Here is a 21,839-nt window from a genome sequence, read left to right on the forward strand (position 1 = left end):
ATGGGGATTTTGCAGTATCCTTCCCCCAGGAATGAAAATTCTACAGTATCCTTCCCCCAGGAATGAAGATTCTGTAGTATCCTTCCTCTGGAGTGGGGAGGGAATTGAGATTCTACAGTATCCTTCCCCCAGGAATGAAGATTCTGCAGTATCCTTCCCCTGGAGTGGGAGGGAATGGAGAATCTGCAGTATCTTTGGGGATTCTGCAATATCCTTCCCCCAGGAATAGAGATTCTGCAGTATCTTTCCCCTAGAGTAGGGAGGGAATGGGGATTTTGCAGTATCCTTCCCCCAGAAATGGAGATTCTAAAGTATCCTTCCCCTGGAGTGGGAGGGAATGGAGAATCTGCAGTATCTTTGGGGATTCTGCAATATCCTTCCCCCAGGAATAGAGATTCTGCAGTATCTTTCCCCTAGAGTAGGGAGGGAATGGGGATTTTGCAGTATCCTTCCCCCAGAAATGGAGATTCTACAGTATCCTTCCCCTGGAGTTGGAGTTAATGGAGACTTTGCAGTATCCTTCCCCTGCCACGCCACCAAGGCACACCATGCCCGCCAAGCCATGCCCACATGAACCGGTAGTAAAAAATAAAAAAGAAATTGAATTTTACCCCACCCTCGCCATCTTTGGTTGCAAATAAAGCATCCAAGCATCCCCATTGGCGGCAAAGAACCAGTCATGAAATGGACCTCATCGGAATTATAAAATTTATTGGAATGTCTGAATTCAGCAAGGTAGAACTCCATAAAGACTTTTGGGGGAAGGACATGGAGAGAGGGTTTGAGGGGTGGGCATAGACACTTAAGAGCACTTTTCATGTTTGCGTAGGGCTGGGAGTGAGAAGAGAGACCTTCCTCCTCTCCACCCCCTCCCCCAGATCCACGGGCAAACCGAGAAAGCATTGGCCGCTTCCAAGGGGCGTCCTCCAACCACGCAGATCAAACCACAACACGCAGATCCACGGACGCACACTGGGGACCGATTGTCCCGAAGTCACATACGAAGCGGGGAAAGGCGTGGTCAAACACACAAGAGACAAGCAATCATGAGAGTCCACCACTGCAGCGCATGAGGAACAGAAGGGCAGGTGGGGGACAGAATCGAACCATCACGTAGACCTGGGTAGGAAGGCACTCAACAGCTGCGAAGAAGCCCAATTGGGATTTTGGAGGGGGGGGGCACTGTATCACCCCCCCCCCTATTCCTCGAAGGCAGCTGGTCCCACAACCCATCGCCCGCTTTCCCAAGCTTCTCTGCTAAATTTTTTTAAAGCCCCCGAAAACTCAGATAAATATGAACCGTTTTGCCATCTCTGCAACAGGGCTCAGAGGATGTGGCTGGACGGTCAAAGCGCTTAAGGAAACGATCCCCGTAAAAAAAACCACCCCTCCTTCTCTTTGCAAAAGTAACCTTGCACAACTGGCGAGCCTTTTTTTAGAAGAGAGGGACAAAATACAAGAAAAGAAACAGGAAGAGGCTTGACCTTTCGTGGAGCAGGTCCAACAGGAATCTAGATTTTGAGAAACACTTCAAACTTGGACACACACACACACTCAGAGGCAAGACACAAACACACACACAAAGAGAGAGACCGTATCTTTACCAGCAAGTCAGTTCAGGATTCTGGCTAGGCTATTTCTCGAAAAGCTGGATGGGTTTTTTTAAAGGAAGGGACTGCTGGACGCCAAAGAGAACCTCACTGGGATGGGTTGGTGGCTTTAACGGTCGAGATCTGGCCTTTCTTGGACACACCCGTCACCTCCCCCTCCTCTCCCCAAAAGTTCTCCTGGCTGAGAAATTCATTCATGAATAAAATTAAATAAAATGGATTTAGGACTATTGGGAAGAGATTAAATACGAAAGAGACACGGCGACCAGACACAGGCCGTTTGAAAACGAACCCGCTTTTTGCTGGATGGAGCAACAGTAAAATTAAATTGCTAGGCAAAAAAAAAATAACGAAAAAGGGTTTGGGGGAGGGAGAATCCGCGAACAATTTCATGCGCTCGAGAGGATTCACAAGCCTGCGGAGAGGGCCCGACTTTTTCAGGATACGGCCGCCAAACACTCGAGCCGCCGTACCATGGCATGGACCGAGCGCACGCCCAGGAGATGCTCCGCGGAGTGAACTGGAAATGAAAACGAACCACAGTCTGTGAAAACTTTAGCAAAGGGATCGTTCCTCCCACCTACCACCCACCCGTGAGATTGAGAAGCGCGGTGGGTGGGAGGTGGGAGGAATGATCCCTTGCGCCTTCACAAATCCTCTCGCACCTCCAGACCCCCTAAAGACATCTTCCTGACGTTTGAGGTGCAGGGGGGAGAAGGGGCACCCCCATTTTCCTTGCAAAATGCACCAGCTGTGGCCGAGGGAAGGAACGGCGACCTCACTCGTGGGTCGCTGGTAGGTTTCCCCTTTTCGGATCGAGGCCGGGGAAAGAAAGACAGGGTGGCCCCTTTCTCTCCCCACAACCCCTACACACACACACACACACACACACTGCTGACTTCCAAACCATCTCCGAAGACTGCAGAGCTCCAAAGTTGAAGTTGCTCTTTTTTGGATTCTCCCCACAATAACATCCCAGCATCAGGGACACAAGAAAGGCGGAACTGGCCCGATTCCAGCATGCTGGACAACGAAAGGACTCAGGGTCGAAACCCAGAGAGTGGGCAGGGCTCCCCTAATTGCCAACCCCTTTCCCCGGCCGCCCCAGCCTCCTCTTTCCTCCGTCCATCTGTCTGTCCAGTCCGTCAGCTGCTCTGGGGCGGAGGGGAGCCCCTCAAGTCCGCTTCGCGTGCAGCATTTCAATCAGCAAGTTGTTGCAGGGCACTTCCCCGTTCAGGTGTTTGGTGTACAGGTACTCTTCAGCCTGTATGCTGAGGGCCCGGATGTCCGCAAGCTGGACCAACAGGTGCCGGAATTTGTCCATGGTATGCGGATAATGGCAGAGGGTGTATTCCATCAGAGCTGTATTGGCTTTTTCCTGAGCTTCCTTGACCGCGCTGGAATTCTCCAGGTACTTCACATCTGCAGCCAAAACAAGGAGAAAGCGGGCAAGGGAGGGCGGGGGGGGGGGTGTTGTCAGTCCAGCTTTTGCCCCGAGTCCACCACCCCCCACTCCTTCCCCAGCCAGGAGTTTGGTAAAATTTGCAAAATGGCTAGGTTTGCAGACAGGTAGCGGCGGCGCTAACAAGGACCGCGATCTGCTTAATCCAGTGGTTCTCAACTAATGCTGCGACCATAGTTCCCTCTAAGCTGAGCAGTGAGCAATCGCTCACTTAAAAATCATCATCAACTCAGAGTTTTCCAAACCTGCCCAGAAGCCGAGAGGGAAAGAGTGAGAGGGAAGGAGAGAGAGAGAGGAAGAGAGGGAGAGAGAGAAACAGATAGAAAAAAGAGAGGAAGGAAAAGAGAAAGAAAAAGAATGGGAGTAAGGAAGAGAGAAAGAAAATCAAAATCTAGTTTGAAACTAGCTCAACTATTTAAGTGGCATTTTGATATTGATAGAGTTGCCCTATTATGAGCTCACTGTTATAGACACACAGTACAGTATTTTATTTTGAAATTCTCTGAGGCAAAACAGGGTGGGTTTTTTGTTTGTTTGTTTGTTTGTTTGTTTGTTTGTTTGTTTGTTTGTTACTTCTGTGCCGCCCAGTCCCGAAGGGACTGCCGCTCAGACACTATACTTTTCCGCCCACCCCCCCAAAAAAATTAGAGGGAACACTGGCTGCAACCCCTTAATACAGTTCTTCCTGTTGTGGTGACCCCCAACCATAAGTCTAGCGCCAATTCCCCCATTAGAGATTTAAGCTGATTGGCAGGAAGGTCAGAGGGACAACCCCACTGCCAACGCCTGATTAGTCGGATTGTAAAAATAAACTCCAAGTTGTCAGAAGAGAAGCTTTAGTTCCTAACACCAGGGGAAATTTGTCTTTTCCAATTTGGTCTTAGGCGACCCCTGTGAAATGGTCGTTCGGCCCCCAAAGGGGTCCCGACTCCCAGGTTGAGAACCACTGGCTTAATCCATCACTTAAACCTAAGAGATGCATACAAGCTGGGTGAAACCACATTCAACAGCAGCAACTATGAGAAGAGTCTTGGAATTTTGGTGGACAACCAAGTAAATATGAGCCAGCAGTGTGCAGCAGTGGCCAAAAAAGCAAATACAATCCTAAATTGCATTAGGATGGGGTTGGACTAGATGACCACAAGGTCCCTTCCAACTCGAATAAATAAATAAAAATTGTAGCTATTTGGCACATTTAAATCATAGAAAAGTACTATAGGGGCATATAGTTATAATATAAGAAACAAATATTGAAGAAAAGAGATTAAGAGAGGGGAGGGAAATATTAGGCCTTGCGATGAGAAGAAATAAAAAATCATAGGTATTTGGGAAAGTAAAGGGAATAATCATCAAAGTTGGATTCAAAAGAGGGGATTAATTAGTTGGGAAATTCGGATGACAAAATTAGCTGTTTTAAAAATTGGAGGCAGTTGTATACCCGAAATTAAAAGTTTTACATTTTTGGAACTGCAAGTTAAAACTAAAAAATAATGGTGGTTGTTGTTGTTGTTATTATTATTTAGAAACTAAATTTACAACAATGGTCTGCTAATAGGATAGGAAAGGTTTTAGAGGACAGAAGAGGAAGTAGATAGGAAGGTAGAGAGGAAGTGAGAGGCAGAAAGAGTAAAGAAAGATAAAGAGGGGGGAGAGAGAGGGGGAGTGTGAGAGAGAGGTTTGGGAGGAGTGAAGGGAAAGTAGGTAGGAGGAGGAAAGAGAGAAAGAGGAAGGGAGGTGCAAGAGAAAATAGCCAAGGGGGCAGGCTGTTGTTGGCAAAAAAATCTCTTTTTTGATAAAAATTTGATAAGTTCCCCATCTATCCCCTCGTCTAAGTCATGAAGATGTTGAAGAGTACTGGGCCTAAAGCAGAGCCTTGGGGTACTCCACCGCATACATCTCTCCATGTAGATGTAGTTCCATTGAGCAATACATGTAGAATGTAGTTGGTTAGCTTTGAATCCATCTGGAGGTGTTGCTGTCCATCCCACATTTTTCCAGTTTATTTAGTTGTAGGTTATGGTCTACTTTGTCAAAAGCCTTATTGAAGTCCAAGTAAACCACATCGGCAGCATTCCCCTGGTCCACTAATTTTGTCACTTTGTCAAAGAATGCTGAGATTAGTCTGGCATGATCTGACTAATAAAAATGATTTATTATATAACTGTGTAGAAACGTAGAAGACTGATGGCAGAAAAGGACCTCATGGTCCATCTAGTCTGCCACACTATTTTTGTATTTTATCTTAGGATGGATCTATGTTTATCCCAGGCATGTCTAAATTCAGTTACTGTGGATTTACCAACCATGTCTGCTGGAGGTTTGTTCCAAGCATCTACTACTCTTTCAGTAAAATAATATTTTCTCATGTTGCTTTTGATCTTTCCCCCAACTAACTTCAGATTGTGTCCCCTTGTTCTTGTGTTCACTTTCCTATTAAAAACACTTCCCTCCTGAACCTTATTTAACCCTTTGATATATTTAAATGTTTTGATCATGTTCCCCCTTTTCCTTCTGTCCTCCAGACTATACAGATTGAGTTCATTAAGTCTTTCCTGATATGTTTTATGCTTAAGACCTTCCACCATTCTTGTAGCCCGTCTTTGGACCCATTCAATTTTGTCAATATCTTTTCGAAGGTGAGGTCTCCAGAACTGAACACAGTCTTCCAAATGTGGACTCACCAGCGCTCTATATAGCGGGATCACAATCTCCTTCTTCCTGCTTGTTATACCTCTAGCTATGCAGCCAAGTATCCTACCGCCCGACCACACTGCTCACCCATTATTGTAATTATAGTGTAATTATTGTTTTGACATTTTGTCATGTTTTATTGTTGTTTGGTACCTAAAATTTGAAAATAAATAAAAAAGAGATTGATCTTCTTTAGATGCAAGCCGTCGATCCTACCCTGGGCCGGGAGGGGGTTGGGCTGGATGACCTCTAAGGTCCCTCCCCCCTCTGATTTCGTCAACCCAGCAGGGAAAATGTCAACAGCAGGTAAACAAGGCATTTTCCCCTCCACCGTCTGGAATTGTCCTCGCCTCCCCGCCAGACGAGGCACCAGATTGCCTTCGCCTCTAAACCCCGGATGGCGAGATTTTCCTTTAATCTACTTGGCCTCCGCAAAGCCGCCAGGCAGCTCAGCCGGCATAGAAACCCTGATCCCTGCCGCCTGGCACAGACGGGGGCCGTTGTGGGTATATTGTGGGCAACAGGGCTTTGCGGAGCGCAGAAACTGCGTTGCAAGAAAAGCCAGCCAAAGTGGATCGGCAGGTGCTGCGAGCGACCTGATAAAACCCAGTCTTGTTTGGTTCCCATCGTTATTAGATGTGTGTCTCGGTCGGTCATTTGTCGGAAACATCCTATGGCACAATTTCAGGCATTTCATAGAATGAGCATCCAATCGATGCACCTAGATAAAATTAATTTAAATGTTGGTGCTTTTATTTTTTTCATTCATTTCTTTGTTTGCTTGGTCTGGTTCTGTGGACTTCCCCAGGCACGGCTCAAATTTAGCAACCGCAATTAATACTACAGCTCTCGATTGGATCGCTGTTTCTCTCAATTCAAGATGAATGGAATAAAATAACTATGTTGGAAGGGACCTTGGAGGTCTTCTAGTCCAACCCCCTGCTTAGACAGGAAACTCTAAACCACTTCAGACAAACAGTTATCCAACATCTTCTTAAAAACTTCCAGTGTTGGAGCATTCACAACTTCTGGAGGCAAGTTGTTCCACTGATTGATAGTTCTGACTGTCAGGAAATTTCTCCTTAGTTCTAGGTTGCTTCTCCCCTTATTTAGTTTCCACCCATTGCTTCTCGTCCTGCCCTCAGGTGCTTTGGAGACTAGCTTGACTCCCTCCCTCTGAGATTTTGGAAGACATGGATGGTTTTTGTTTGTTAGCTGTTTTAATTGTTAATTGTGGGTTTTTAATTATTTTGTACTGTTTGTATGGGGTTTTATATTGCATTTTATGTCTATTTGGCTGTGAGCCGCCAGAGTCCTCTGGGAGTGGGGCAGCAAATATGTCCTAATAAATAAATAAAGATGCCTAATTCTTCTTTTCTTTATAATAGAAAATAGAAAATAATAGAAAATAGAAATTAGAAAATAGAAAAGAAATTAGAAATTAGAAATTATAGAAAATAGAATAGAATAGAATAGAATTTTTGATTAGCCATGTGTTTTATTGGACATACAAAGAATTTGTCTTTGGTGCAGATGCTCTCAATGTACATAAAAGAAAAGACACATTTGTCAAGTATCATGATTTACAACACTAGCTAAACCCAAATCCTGCAGCTGTTCTTCCTATGTTTGAGCCTCCAGTCCCCTAATCTTCTTGGTTGCTCTTCTCTGCACTCTTTCTGAAGTCTCAACACCATGGCGACCAAGCCTGGACCTCAACTCCCAGAATTACCCAGCCTGCCATAGAATTCTGGGAGCAGGGAAAAATGCTTGGACTGGGGACTTCTGGGAATTGAAGGCCATGCCTCTGGAGCTAGCCGAAATTGAGAAAAGCTTTTAGATGGAGGCGCTGTCATGTCGGTATGAACCCCTGTGCCCTTGAAAATAGAATAGAATTCCTCCAAAAGGATGGAGAATTATTGCAATCTTGATTGGGAGTCCTTGGTGCTCCTCTGAGCTGGGTGGTTTTATTGCAAACGTTTCATGACCCAGCTAGGTAACATCATCAGTGCTGGAAGAGAGAGAAAGAGCAAAACCCACACCTTGCTAGCGTTGATGATGTTGCCTAGCTCAGGCCGTGAAACCTCTGCAAGGAAAGGATGGAAGGACTTTCTCATTGCAACCCTCATCTATAAGTCCCCTCTTTTATCGGCGTGGGAATCTTCATTAATTCCTGGGAAATTATTTATGAGGTCTCTAGGAGCCCCACACACCCTAAAATGGGGATCTCTGGCTTTCCTGAAAGACCCTTGACAGGAGAAGGACACCCCCCCCCCCCAGATTTTTATTTTTATTGTTGTTGTTGTTATTCTGGCACCGGAGCAGAATATCTCCGGGACCGCCTTCTGCCGCATGAATCCCAGCGACCAGTTAGGTCCCACAGAGTTGGCCTTCTCCGGGTCCCGTCAACTAAACAATGTTGTTTGGCGGGACCCAGGGGAAGAGCCTTCTCTGTGGCGGCCCCGACCCTTTGGAACCAACTCCCCCCAGATATCACAGTTGCCCCCACCCTCCTTGCCTTTCGTAACTCCTTAAAACCCACCTCTGTTGTCAGGCATGGGGGAATTGACATTTTCCCTCCCCCTAGGCTTATAAAATTTATGTATGGTATGCTAGTATGTATGATTGGTTTCTAAATTGGGGTTTTTTAAATTAACTTAAATATTAGATTTGTTTACATTGTGTTATTATTGCTGTGAGCCGCCCCGAGTCTGCGGAGAGGAGCGGCATACAAATCTGATAAATAAATAAATAAATAAATAAATAAATAAATAAATAAATAAATAAATAAATGTTGTTGTTGTTGTTGTTGTTGTTATTATTATTATTATTATTATTATTATTATTATTATTATTATTATTTAGATTTGTATGCCACCCCTCTCCGAGAACTCAGAGCGGCTCACAACAACAATAAATACAATAAAATACAAATCCAATATAAACTATATTAAAAACCCCATTATTATAAAAACTAACAATTCTAAAACAATCAAACCAGTCTCATATGTTGAGTCAGAAAGATAAGGGGAGAGAAATTAATCCCCCCATGCTCGGCGGTATAGATGGGTCTTCAACATTTTATGGAAGGTGAGGAGGGTGGGGGCAATTCGAATCTCCAAGGGGAGTTGATTCCAGAGGGGTGGGGCCACCACAGAGAAGGCTCTTCCCTTGGTTCCCAGCAGACGACATTGTTTGGTCGACGGGACCTGGAGATGGTCAGGCCAAGCCACCGCCAGGCCCTACTCAATTCCAGAATGGAATCCCTGCCCTTCCCATTTTCTTCCCATCCACTGAACTTGCGCGACTGCAATTTTTGCATGGAAGGAGGTGGAGGGTTAATAGAAAGTAATAGGTGTGTGTGTGTGTGTGTCTGTCTGTCTGTCTTTGTGTAAACAAACAATCTTCCCTCCCATTTTCCACTACCACCACCACCAGAAAGTATACATCTTCGCTAAATGTCAACTCTCTCTCTTCCTCTTTCTCCTTCCCTCTCTCCCACTCTCTCCTCTTCTCTCTATTTCCTCTCTCTTTTCTTTCCCTCTTCCTCTCTCTCCTCTCTTCTCTCCTTCCCTCTCCTCCCCTCTCTTTCTCTCCCCTCTCTTCTCTCTTTCCCTCCTTCCCTCTCTCTTGTCTCTCCTCTCTTCTCTCTCCTTCCCGCTCCACTCCTCTCTCCTCTTCTCTCTCCTCTCCCCTCTCTCTTTCCATCCTTCCCTCTCTCTCTCTTCTCTCTCCTTCCCTCTCTCCTCTCCCTTCTTTCTTACCCTCCTTCCCTCTCTCCCTCCCTCTCTCTCTCCTCTCCCCTCTCTTCTCTCTCTCTCTCCTCTCCTCTCCTCCCCTCTCTTTTCTCTTCTCTCTATCTCCTTTCTCTCTTCTCTTTCTCTCCTTCCTTTTCTCTCTCTTTCTCTTCACCCTTCTCTCTCCTCTCTCTCCTCTCCTCTCTCTTCTCTCTTTCTCTCCTTCCCTTTCTCCCTCTTCTCTTTCCCCTCTTTCTCTTCTCTTTCTCTCCTTTCCTCTCTCCTCCTCTCTCTTCACCCTTCTCTCTCTCCTCTCTCTTCCCTCTTTCTCTCCTTCCCTTTCTCCCTCTTCTTTCCCCCCTCTTTCTCTTCTCTTTCTCTCCTTTCCTCTCTCCCTCTTTCTCCTCTTCTCTCTTTTTTTCCTCTTTTCTCTCTCTCCCCTCTCTCCCTTCCTCCCTCTCTCTTTTCTGTCTCCTCTTTCTCTCTCTCTGCCCCCCCCCCTCTGTGCTGGGCGTGACAATAGCAGGTTCGTGGCGATGAACTCACCTGGTTTGGAGAAAGCACCCTATTCACAGTTTAATTGAATATTTGAATAATCTTTTCATTCCTGCAAGGGAACATAAAGAATGCCGTTCCCCATCCCCAGCTCAGATCCTGGCGGGGGGGCTTAGAGGGAGAGGCCCCCACCGACTCCGTCCTGCGACAAAAGCCCGGCCGCTGGCAGAGAAGGGAGGGGAACCACTGGAAAGGGGAAAAGAAGGGGGGGCCCGCGCGACTATTTCTTTGCTCTCAAGTGTTCTTCTCATTCACAGCTCCTTTTGTTTGCCGGAGGCTTCTGACAAATTGCCATCGCTTATGGGAATGCAGCCCGCAATAAAAAGCCATTTTCTCGCTCTGCCCCCTCGTTTGGCTGTCGGGAGAATGGAAGTCAGCCGCCCGTACGAGGATGCAGGGTAGGTCAATCCATTAAGGCTCTATTAAACCCTCCTGGAGAACAAAGCTAACCTGTGCCATGCTCATAAATATTGCGGTTTGGAGAAGCCCTAATTTTAATTAAAACCTCTTTAGCTACTCAGGAGTGGGGAGGGGGGGGAGAAGGAAAAAAAAGAGAGAGGGAGAGAGAGAGAGAAAAGAAAGGAAGAAATCTATTTACGGCTCGAAATAGCAGGCCTCTTATGCACATGGGTGCAGATTGTGCCACGGGAAAGCGAAGGCGCATATGTTGGAGAATTCTCCGGCAGAGCACAATTACAGCCGGCGAGGGGAGGGGGGGAGGCCCCTACATAATAGGGGAGTTGGTGGGGTGCAGCAGAGCCTCGAGGAAGGCAAAAGGACAGGACGGGCCCTGCCCGCTAAGACTCGAATACAGAAGAGGGGAGATAGGTCTCCAGCTACAGGACAAAGTCATTTTAACGCAATGCGGAAAGAGGGAAAAAATGGCAGTTCTCCAATGCGCAAAAAAATGTGGAGAGTCTTGAAAAAGTTCGAAGAAGAGCAACCAAGAGGATTTAGGGGACTGGAGGCTAAAACAAGCGATGAACGGCTGTAGGAATTATCCACGGCTGGTCTAGCGAAGAGAAGGACCAAGGGAGACATGATAGAATCATCCAATATTTGAGGGACTGCCCCAGAGAGGAGGAAGGGAGTCAAGCTGTTTTCCAAAGCATCCAAAGGCCAGACATGGAATAATGGATGAAAACTGATCAAGGAGAGATTCAACCTGGAAATAAGAAGGGATTTCCTGGACCAATCAACCCATGGAATAGAAGTTGCCTTCAGAAGTTGTGGGAGCTTCATCACTGAAGGCTTTCAAGAAGGGACTGGACTCTCATCGGTCGGAAATGGTGTAGGACCTCCTTCTTGAGGGAGGGTTGGACTAGATCAGGGGTAGGCAAAGTTGGCTCTTCTATGACATGTGGACTTCAACTCCCAGAATTCCTGAGCTAGCATGATTGGCTCAGGGAATTCTGGGAGTTGAAGTCCACAAGTCATAGAAGAGCCAACTTTGCCTGCCCCTGGACTAGGCGATCTACAAGGTCCCTTCCAACTTGTTCCAATTTGATGCTTTGTTGGAAGGGTGTTTAAATCTAGAAGATGTTCATGTCAACACAACAGGTGGCTGTTGAGCGTCCCTCAACATTGGAGGTGTGCTAGGATTCTGGTGGTGGCCTTCCGTGTCACTTTTAGAAGTTGGAGGTAGCATTAGCAACAGCATTTAGACTTATATACTGCTTCGTGGTGCTTTTGCAACCCTCTCTACGCTATTTACAGAGTCAGCCTCTTCCCCGCAACAATCTGGGTCCTCATTTGACCCACCTCAGAAGCATGGAAGGCTGAGTTAACCTGGAGCCGGTGGTGAGATTTGAACTGCCGAACTACAGCTGGCAGCTACACACATGTTGGAGCTGAGCTAGGGCAACGGCTTGTGTGCCAGTAGATATGGCAATGCATGCCACCTATGGCACCCGTGCCATAGGTTTGCCAATCTTGGGCAGGAGGCTTTTTCATCCAGATAGCAATAGCATTTAATAATTAATAATAATTATAATAATAATAATTTATTGGATTTGTATGCCGCCCCTCTCCATAGACTCGGGGCGGCTAACAACAATGATAAAAACAGCATGTGACAATCCAATAATAAAACAACTAAAAACCCTTATTATAAAACCAAACATACACACAGACATACCATGCATAACTTGAAATGGCCTAGGGGGAAGGAATATCTCAACTCCCCCATGCCTGGCGGTATAAATGAGTCTTGAGTAGTTTACGAAAGACAGTGAAGGTGGGGGCAATTCTAATCTCCGGGGGGAGTTGGTTCCAGAGGGCCGGGGTCGCCACAGAGAAGGCTCTTCCCCTGGGGCCCGCCAAACAACATTATTTAGTCGACGGGACCCGGAGAAGGCCAACTCTGTGGGACCTTATCGGTCGCTGGGATTCGTGCGGTAGCAGGCGGTTCCACTTTACAGCCCTCTCTAAGCGGTTTATAGAGTCAGCCGTTTGCGCCCAAAAAATCTGGGTCCTCATTTTACTGAGGACGGAAGGCTGAGTCAACTTTGAGCCTGATGAGATTCGAACTGCCAAATTGCAGGCAGCTGGCAGGCAGCGGAAGTAGCCTGCAGTACTGCACTCTCACCACTGCGCCACCATGGCTCCTATCAGCCCATGGACACTTGCGGGACAGGACTTTAAGGGATCTTGCTCCCCACAGGTTTCATCCCATAGTCCCCGAACATCTGTCCAGCAGAGGCGGGTTTTTTCAGTTGGGCTCCACCGTCTCCATCGTTGGGTACCCGGGCCTTCCCTCCCCCTCCGTCCCGTTCCCTTCCTCCCCCTCGCCCAGACGTGCCACTTACCGAGGCTGAAGAGGATCAGGAATTTCAAGCAGACGAATTCTTGCCGATCTATTTGAAGGGAGTGCAGGTTCAGCACCAGCTCCTGAGCTTTCAGCACCATGTTGTTCACCACCGATCCTGCCTGGTTGGCAATCGTGGACATGTCCACCTAGAAGGGAGGGGATGGAGGGAGGGAGAGGGAGGGAAGGCATCAATGCCAGAGGGTTTTCCCCTGTGGTTTCCCCGCCACTCCACTCCAGAACGAAAGGGTGCAAAGCCTTAACAGGGATGGCTCCAAGTCTGTTTCGGCTGGGTTGCCACTTCTACCACTACGGGTGCAGTTTATGCGCTGCTTCACATCTCTGCCATGATGCGCATGTGTCAGAGTGAGATTTTGCAGAAGGGGACGCCCGCACAAGGGAGATTTTGGCAATTTTCAGGCAATTTTTTAAATTTTTCTCTCCAATCACATGTCCAAAAAAAAATTACCATTAATATTGAATTATATTACAATGAATCGTTTTTACAATTTTGGTATACATAATTTAACCAATTTATTTATTAGATTTGCATGCCGCCCCTCTCCAAAGACATCTGAACCAGCCTGCAGTGCTGCACTCTAACCACTGTGCCAGCCCCGCTCATGGGGTGAGCATCCTTCGGAGCATGTGCAGAATTAAAACCGTGCAAGGGGATGGGTGTGTGAAATGTTGTGATGTGCACCAGTAGCAAAGGTAACTGGAACCCGCCCCCTGGTAAAATGAGCCAGAACGGCTTCTCCACCCACCCCGAACCTCAGTTTCCCCGTTCGTACCTCCTGGCCTGTCACCAACACCAAGCTGTGCTCTTTTCCGTACTGGACCTGGCGAAAAATGTGGTCGAACACCAGCAGCTCACTCCAGCTGTTCTGCAGCAGCTTCATCTGGTCTCCAACCTAGGAGGAGAGAGAGGGGTTGAACTCGGTTTCATTGAGGGTCGCATCTGGGTTGTGCTTGACCTCAGGGGGCTGGGATGGGTGTGGCCGGGGTGGGCGTGGCCATCTTGATGTCATTCGGGTCAGGAAGGCCTATGGCAGCCTGAGCGTTCTGCCAGAGAAAAAACAGGCTCCCGAGATCACATTTTCAGCTGCGACGGCCTCCTGCAACTCTTTGCGAGCGAAAATGGAGCTTGGGAGGGCAGCCTGTGGCCCTTGTAAGCTCTATTTTGGGCTGTGACAGCCTCCTGCAAATCCTCTGCCAATGAAAACAACTCTCTCGTGCGCTCTCCCTTTCTCCTGTTCCTCTCTTTCTCTTCTTCGCTCTCTCTCTTCTCTCTTCTCTATTTCTCTTTTCTCTTTCCTCCCTTTCTCTCTCCCCTCTCTCTCCTTTCTGTCTCTTTCTCCCTCTTTTTTCTCCTCTCTTTCTCTCTCCTCTTTCCCCTCTTTCTCTCTCTTCTCTCTCTCCCTCCCTCCCTCCCTCTTTTCTCACTTTCCTCTCTATCTTTTCTCTCCTATCTTTCTATCCCTCTTCCTATATTGGAAGACTGCTATCATGTCTCCCCCTGGTCCTTCTTTTCATTAAACTAGACATACCCAGTTCCTGCACTGTTCTTGCTATGTCTTTCCTATCATCTTTGTTGCTTGTCTCTGCGCTCTTTCTAGAGTCTCAACATCTTTTTTTATTACTGACCAGTAATCTCTCGTTAGCAAAACTATGTTTTGCCAGACAGACCTGGTGAAAGCAACTGAAACCACCTTTGAAAAAACAAGTTTGTAAACTAAGTTATCACTTCCACAACTGGGGAAAAACCTCTTAGAATTGGCAAAAACCCTCCTCAAGCACGCAAGCTTCAAACATGTGCCAGAGCTGTCCTGAGATTACCCATCACTTTCCACCAAATGTCAGGTTTCTGAATTTAGGGACCCTAAATTTGCATTTTTGGCTAAAGAACTAGGTGAGGAGGAGAAAGAGGAGGAGAAGGAGAAGAAGAGAAAAGAAAAAGAAGAGAAAGAGGAAGAGGGGGGGAGGAAGGAAGGAAGGAACAAGAAGAAGAAGAAGGAGGAAGTGGGAGGAGGAGGAAGGAAGAGAGGAGAAGAACAAGAACAAGAAGAACAAGAGGAGGAGGAAGAGGAGGAGGAAGGAAGGAAGGAAAGAAGGAAAGAAAGAAGGAAGGAGAAGAAGCAGAGGAGGAAGAAGAGGAGGAAGGAGAAAGGATGCAAACAGAAGGACATTTTACCACATGTGGTGGACATGTCCAGAGGTGAAAAATTGAAAAAAAAACCAAACCTGAAAGATGGTTGGAGGAAATCACAGAACAAAAATTAGAGTTGAAACCAGAGTTGCTTTTGTTGGAAATTATAAGAGGAAAAATAAATAAGAACAATCAATATATCATATGTCATAACAACAACAGTAGCTAGGATCATCTTTGCCTAAAATTGGAAATCAGGAACTGTTCCCACAAGCACAGTGATAATTAAAAACAATTGTTAGAATGTGCAGAGGTGAGCAAGATAACAAAGGAGTTACACAATAGAGGGGATATGGATTATTGCAAAATCTGGAACAAATGGTATAATTGGAACAGAAAAATAAAATTAATGTTTAAAAAGTACATCAAATGTAAATTAGAAGATATGTATGTATATATGTATATAATATGTATGTGTGTATATATGTATGTATCAAATGTTTTTAGCTGGTTTTAGTATATATGTATGTATATATGTATGTATGAATGAATGAATGAGTGTATGTGTGTATATATACACTGCTCAAAAAACAAAGGGAACACTCGAATAACACATCCTAGATCTGAATGAATGAAATATTCTCATTGAATACTTTGTTCTGTACAAAGTGGTATGTGCACAATAGCAGGTGAAATTGATTGTCAATCAGTGTTGCTTCCTATGTGGACAGTTTGATTTCACAGAAGTTTGATCTAGTTGGAATTATATTGTGTTGTTTAAGTGTTCCCTTTATTTTTTTGAGCAGTGTATATGTATGCATGTATGTATGTACTGTATATGGAAATATTAATACACGTCACTAGTTTAAACAGATATTATAACTACTTGTATACCAAGATGGATGTTAAGATGTAAATGTAAGTAGTAACTATGAAATGTATGAAAATTATAACTTAAAAGATGAAATGAAATAAGGTCTGACACCAAAAATGGAGAGCTGTAAAAAATGAATTTTTGATTTTAAATGTATAACATTCAATATTAAAACCCAACCCCACAAAAGAGATGGGACCACTGTTAGCTGCTTGGCCAAAAGGTCACTTTTTATTCCAAAGCTTTGACGTTTGTGCACTAGAGTGCCTTCCGTCCCCTGTCCTATTGCTCTCCTATATCTCCTATACCTTTCTTCTATTCCTATATCTCTTCTTCTATTCTTTCATTGATATGTTCTATTCCTATATCTTCTTTTCTACTCTTTCATAGATATATTTTACTATGAGTATCTCCTCTATAACCTGCATCATGTATTTTACTATGTGTATATAGCCATATACCCACTAAAACCCTCATTGTGTATTGGACTAACTAACTAACTAAATCAATCAATCAATCAATCAATCAATCAATCAATCTTGCATGGATTTCTAGAAGATCCATATAGGCATTTGTAGGCGGGGAAAAGTAGAAAGAGTCCTTGGCTTATGACCCCCCAAATTTTTTTTTGCTAAATGAGACCATTTTCTGGGTGAGTTTTGCCCCATTTTACAATTTTCTTTGCCACACTTTTTTCAGTGGAATCGCCACGGTTGTTAAGTTAGAAACCCGGTCATTAAGTGAACCTGGTAATCTGACACTTACCGTCATAACGATGAATCCGGGGAAGATTTTATGAATGGATGGAAATTAAAACCAATTAAAATTTAAAACTATTTTTGAAGGAATAGGGTGGTACCTCTACTTACGAACTTAATTCGTTCCGTGACCAGGTTCTTGAGTAGAAAAGTTTGTAATAAGAAACAATTTTTCCCCATAGGAATCAATGTAAAAGCAAATAATGTGTGCGATTGGGGAAACCACAGGGAGGGTGGAGGCCCTGTTTCCTGCCAGAAGATTCCTAGAGAGGCCCCATGGAGGCTTCTCCCCACCTTTTCCAGCCTTGTTTCCTCCCAGGAGATTCCTGGAGCGGCCCTATGGAGGCTTCTCCCTGCCTTTACTGGCCCTGTTTCCTCCCAGGAGATTCCTAGAGAGGCTCTGCTGAGGCTTCTCCCCGCCTTTTGCGGCCCTGCTTCCTCCCAGGAGATTCCTAGAGAGGCCCCACGGAGGCTTCTCCCTGCCTTTTCCGGTTACAGTTTCAGAGGCTCGGGTTTGTAAGTGAAAATGGTTCTTGAGAAGAGGCAAAAAAATCTTGAACACCCGGTTCTTATCTACAAAAAATTGTAAGTAGAGGCATTTGTAGGCAGAGGTACCAATGTATATGACAATTAGAATTTAAAGAGGAAAGACCTAGATGACGAAAAAAGGAAGGGTGGCAGCACTAGTTAAATTATGTAACACAGAATTGAATAGTTTACGTAGAGAGAGGTGATAATTCTAGGCAATGAATTTGCGTTTAAAATTAAATAGAAGGCTGAAGCAAACAAATTTTAACACATTTTAACAGATACGGGCACATTATCTATATAAGAGGATAGATATTGAATTTTAGTTTGCACTCTTATAAATGAAAGTTCTGGAATTGAGTTAAATTTAAAAGGTTTAGAAATGGAAGAGAGGATAATATGTAAGGAAAATAGTTGTTTGATGTATGAAGGGAATGTTATATATTAATATCTTTAAGCATGGATGCTTTGTTTCTTTTATATCATGTATGTTTTTGTTTTTTTTAAAAATAATCTTTATTGGTTATGTACATTTAAAAAGAAAAACAAAACATATATAACAAAGAAAAAAAGAAAGGAAAGAAAAAAGTAATAAATAATTTCCATAATATACTTGTATGTGGCACACATCATAAAAGAAAGGAATAATAATGCCACAACATGAGATTATTTTTGCAATACATCGAGTTTGTCTGTGATGACTTATCTCTGTAGTCAATATACATATAAATATAAATTTATATAATTTGCATTTTCCCTCATATTCTTTGTGTATAATTTTAATCTTTATAGATTTATGATATTACTATCTAATCCTTCCACATATACAACTAGTTTGTCAACCATATCGTTGACCGCTAATTTGCGACTTTTAGTTTTAAACCAAAATATTTCAAACTATTTTAGTTTTGTTCATTCTTTGTGACATTTTGGATAGTCATCTGTTGATATGTTTATGATTTCTCTTCTCTGTAACATAATAGTTGATCCTTTTGGAATAGTTCTATAAAGTTTCAGACTTTACTTCTTACTTTTTAACGTATTTATAGTGTTTCAACCAATTGTATGTTTTGCATATAACCAATTGCATGTATGTTTTCTTTCATGTTGGAGAAAAAAATAAAAAAATTATACCCCCCCCCCCCCCAAAAAAAATATGAAGATGAATCCTTTGCTGAGCGTTTGAATTTTGATCACATGTGCTTGGGCATACTGCTAAAGTTGTAACAGTGGAAAAATACTCCAAAGTGACTTTTTCCTCAATGGGGACATGGCGACTGTCATATATATGAGTCAGTTATACCAATTAAGATTATTACTCTTCTTTTCAATCAGTAATTATTAATTTTTATTTAAAATTGGCAATAGAAAATGTACATAGTTAGTACCGTTATACAGACTTGCCTGCTTTCTATTCTTTATTCTTTGTTTTTTATTTTTATTCTTCGTAATTTTTAAATGTGTGTGTTTGTTTGTCGTATACATATATGTAAATAAAATTTAATTAAAAATAAAAAATTACAAAAAAATGAGTCAGTTGCCGGGCGTATGAGTTTTCATCGTGTGACCGTGGTAGAATGCTACAACAGTCACATGAAAAACTTCCTTTTTTTGCTGCTCCAAGTCTACGTAGAGGGGCGGTATACAAATCTAATAAATTATTATTATTATTATTAAATTACAGTGGTACCTCATCTTACGAACGCCTCTTCTAACGAACTTTTCAAGATACGAACCCGGTGTTTAAGATTTTTTTGCCTCTTCTTCTGAACTATTTTCACCTTACGAACCCAAGCACCTGCTGCTGGGATGAAGGGGTTTCTTTTTTCCCCCTTTTTTGAAGAAAGAAAAGGGAGGGGCGGCTTGGAGGAGGAAAGATTTTGCAGAGAACAACGTGCTTGCAGAGGCACTGAAACGGTGTCTTTTGAAGAAAGAAAAGGGAGGGGAGGCTAGGAGGAGGAAAGATTTTGCAGAGAACAACGTGCTTGCAGAGGCACTGAAACGGTGTCTTTTGAAGAAAGAAAAGGGAGGGGAGGCTAGGAGGAGGAAAGATTTTGCAGAGAACAACGTGCTTGCAGAGGCACTGAAACGGTGTCTTTTGAAGAAAGAAAAGGGAGGGCCGGCTTGGAGGAGGAAAGATTTTGCAGAGAACAACATGCTTGCAGAGGCACTGAAACGGTGTCTTTTGAAGAAAGAAAAGGGGGGGGAGGCTAGGAGGAGGAAAGATTTTGCAGAGAACAACGTGCTTGCAGAGGCACTGAAACGGTGTCTTTTGAAGAAAGAAAAGGGAGGGCCGGCTTGGAGGAGGAAAGATTTTGCAGAGAACAACGTGCTTGCAGAGGCACTGAAACGGTGTCTTTTGAAGAAAGAAAAGGGAGGGGAGGCTAGGAGGAGGAAAGATTTTGCAGAGAACAACGTGCTTGCAGAGGCACTGAAACGGTGTCTTTTGAAGAAAGAAAAGGGAGGGGCGGCTTGGAGGAGGAAAGATTTTGCAGAGAACAACGTGCTTGCAAAGGCACTGAAAAGGTGTCTTTTGAAGAAAGAAAAGGGAGGGGCGCCCCCCTTGCCTTTCTTCCTTCCCACTCACCCTTTAGCCTAGCCTTGCTTCTTCCACCCGCCCCCTTTAGCTGCTCCTCCCTGCCCTCTGTTCGCCGCCCTTCTAAAGTTTGGGATTTTCCTGAAGGATTTGCACACACCTCGAAGCCCTGGGAGCTCATAAAAGGGTGAGAAAGTCTCATCACGATTGGGAAAAGGTCTCTCCTCCCCCCCATATTATTATTACGGGCAAAGAGGAACTTGAATGTGGGGGTTTGTCCGGGATCAGAGCTAAAGACAAGGCAGCAAATCCTTAAACCTGTAATTAATAGTCCCGAATAGCTAGTTAAAAGTGAAAATTGTTTCCAGGCTGGCTAATGGGGCCATTTCAGCTGGGGGGGGGGTGAGATGGGGGGGATTTCTAAGAGAAGAAGGAATGCCTTAAGACAGGGATTTATTTATTAATTGCATTTTTAAAAAAGAATCTTTATTGAATATTGACATTAAAAAACCCAAAAACCTTAAAATGCTTTCACCTGCTCCAAGTCTGGTAGAATTCAGTATTGTCTCTTTCCTGTATTTCCAATGTTACTTTATTTATTTCTGCAATTTCATAAATTTTACAAACAGAAGATTGACAGCAGAAAAAGACCTCATCGTTCATCTAGTCGGCCCTTATACTATTTCCTGGATTTTATCTTAGGATGGATATATGTTTATCCCAAACATGTTTAAATTCAGCTATTGTGGATTTACCAAACATGTCTGCTGGAAATTTGTTCCAAACATCTACTACTCTTTCAGTCAGATAATATTTTCTCAGGTTGCTTCTGATCTTTCCCCCAACTAACCTCAGATTGTGCCCCTTGTTCTTGTGTTCACTTTCCTATTAAAAACACTTCCCTCCTGAACCTTATTTAACCCTTTAACATATTTAAATGTTTCAATCATGTCCCTCCTTTCCCTTCTGTCCTCCAGACTACACAGATTGAGTTCATTAAGTCAATGCTAGCAAGGGGATGGGAATGCCCCAGGGGTAGCCTGCTACAGGAACGGTAAGGTGCTGCGTTCCGGTAGCAATATCCAGGATGTGAGCGCATGAGATTTCACTTCTGTGCATGTACAGCAAGTGAAATTTTGTGTGAAGACGCTTGTGCAAGCGAGATTTCAGCAATTTCGGCCGATTTTTTGCTTGTGTGTGTTGTGGTTAGCTCTGGCCCAGCTCCTGCCCCAAGGACTGTGGATGTGGGGGAGACATCCACATGCTGCAGGCCTGTTTTGCCCCTGGTGGAATCTGATGGTGAAGGCTCCTCTGACCAAGAAGACATGAGTGACAGGGAGGAGGAGAGTGGGGCAGACAGCTCAGAAGGAGATCAATTATCTCTCTCCTCCTTGGATTCGGAACAAGAGTTAATGATACAGCCACGCATGCGGAGAGCGATGCATAGGCAACAACAACTGAGAGATTATTATCAAAGAAAATGAGGCCACCTGTAGTTGGGTGGGGCTGTGGTAATTAGTGAGGCTGCTATAAATAGCAGCCTGTGGGTTTGGCCATTGTGGAGGATTATCTGATCGTTGTGTTTCCTGACTGCTTTACTGACTTTGACTTTTTGTGTGCTGATTTTTCCCTGCGTGGAAACTAAACCAGAGCAAAGTGTGTTTCACTTTGTGAAAGAAGAAGGACTGTGAATTGCCTCACAGCTGCGAGCTAAGTATCACAGAACTGATAAGGGACTTGTATAAATTACCAGTTTGTTTGGAGACGAGTGCTCTTTGCTATACAAAAAGAGTGCTTAGTTTATTTGAATTTTCCTTATAAGGAACATTGTTTTGAATTTTCAAATGTGTGTGTGTCTGAAATTTGTACCTGTGAATTTTTGGGAGGATTCTACCAGAGAGCCCGCCCGAACAGTGTCGAAGCAAAAAAAATTCAGCAAAAATCGCCAAAGTCTCGCTCATGCGCGCTTCCTCGCATGAGAGTTCGTTTGCTGAACATGTGCAGAAGCCAAATCTCGTATGGGCGCATAACTGCGCACACATCCTGAAAACCATTCATATTCTTTCAAGTCACGTTTATTTATTTATTTTATTTATTTATTAGATTTGTATGCCGCCCCTCTCCGTAGATTCG

At 44.2% G+C, this 21,839-nt stretch overlaps 1 protein-coding gene across 1 annotated transcript in view; it reads right to left on the minus strand.

Moving 5' to 3' along the window:
* Positions 1-694: 694 nt before the first annotated feature.
* NR5A1 (nuclear receptor subfamily 5 group A member 1) overlaps positions 695-21,839 on the minus strand; it is a 65,658-nt gene continuing 44,513 nt past the window's right edge. The window contains 3 exon segments of the mRNA XM_070758845.1: positions 695-3,032; positions 12,863-13,010; positions 13,656-13,775. Of these exon segments, the coding sequence (XP_070614946.1) occupies positions 2,785-3,032; positions 12,863-13,010; positions 13,656-13,775 (516 nt within the window). The 3' untranslated portion in view covers positions 695-2,784.

This window comes from Erythrolamprus reginae, chromosome 8, assembly GCF_031021105.1.
Source record: "Erythrolamprus reginae isolate rEryReg1 chromosome 8, rEryReg1.hap1, whole genome shotgun sequence".
Lineage (NCBI taxonomy): Eukaryota > Metazoa > Chordata > Lepidosauria > Squamata > Dipsadidae > Erythrolamprus > Erythrolamprus reginae.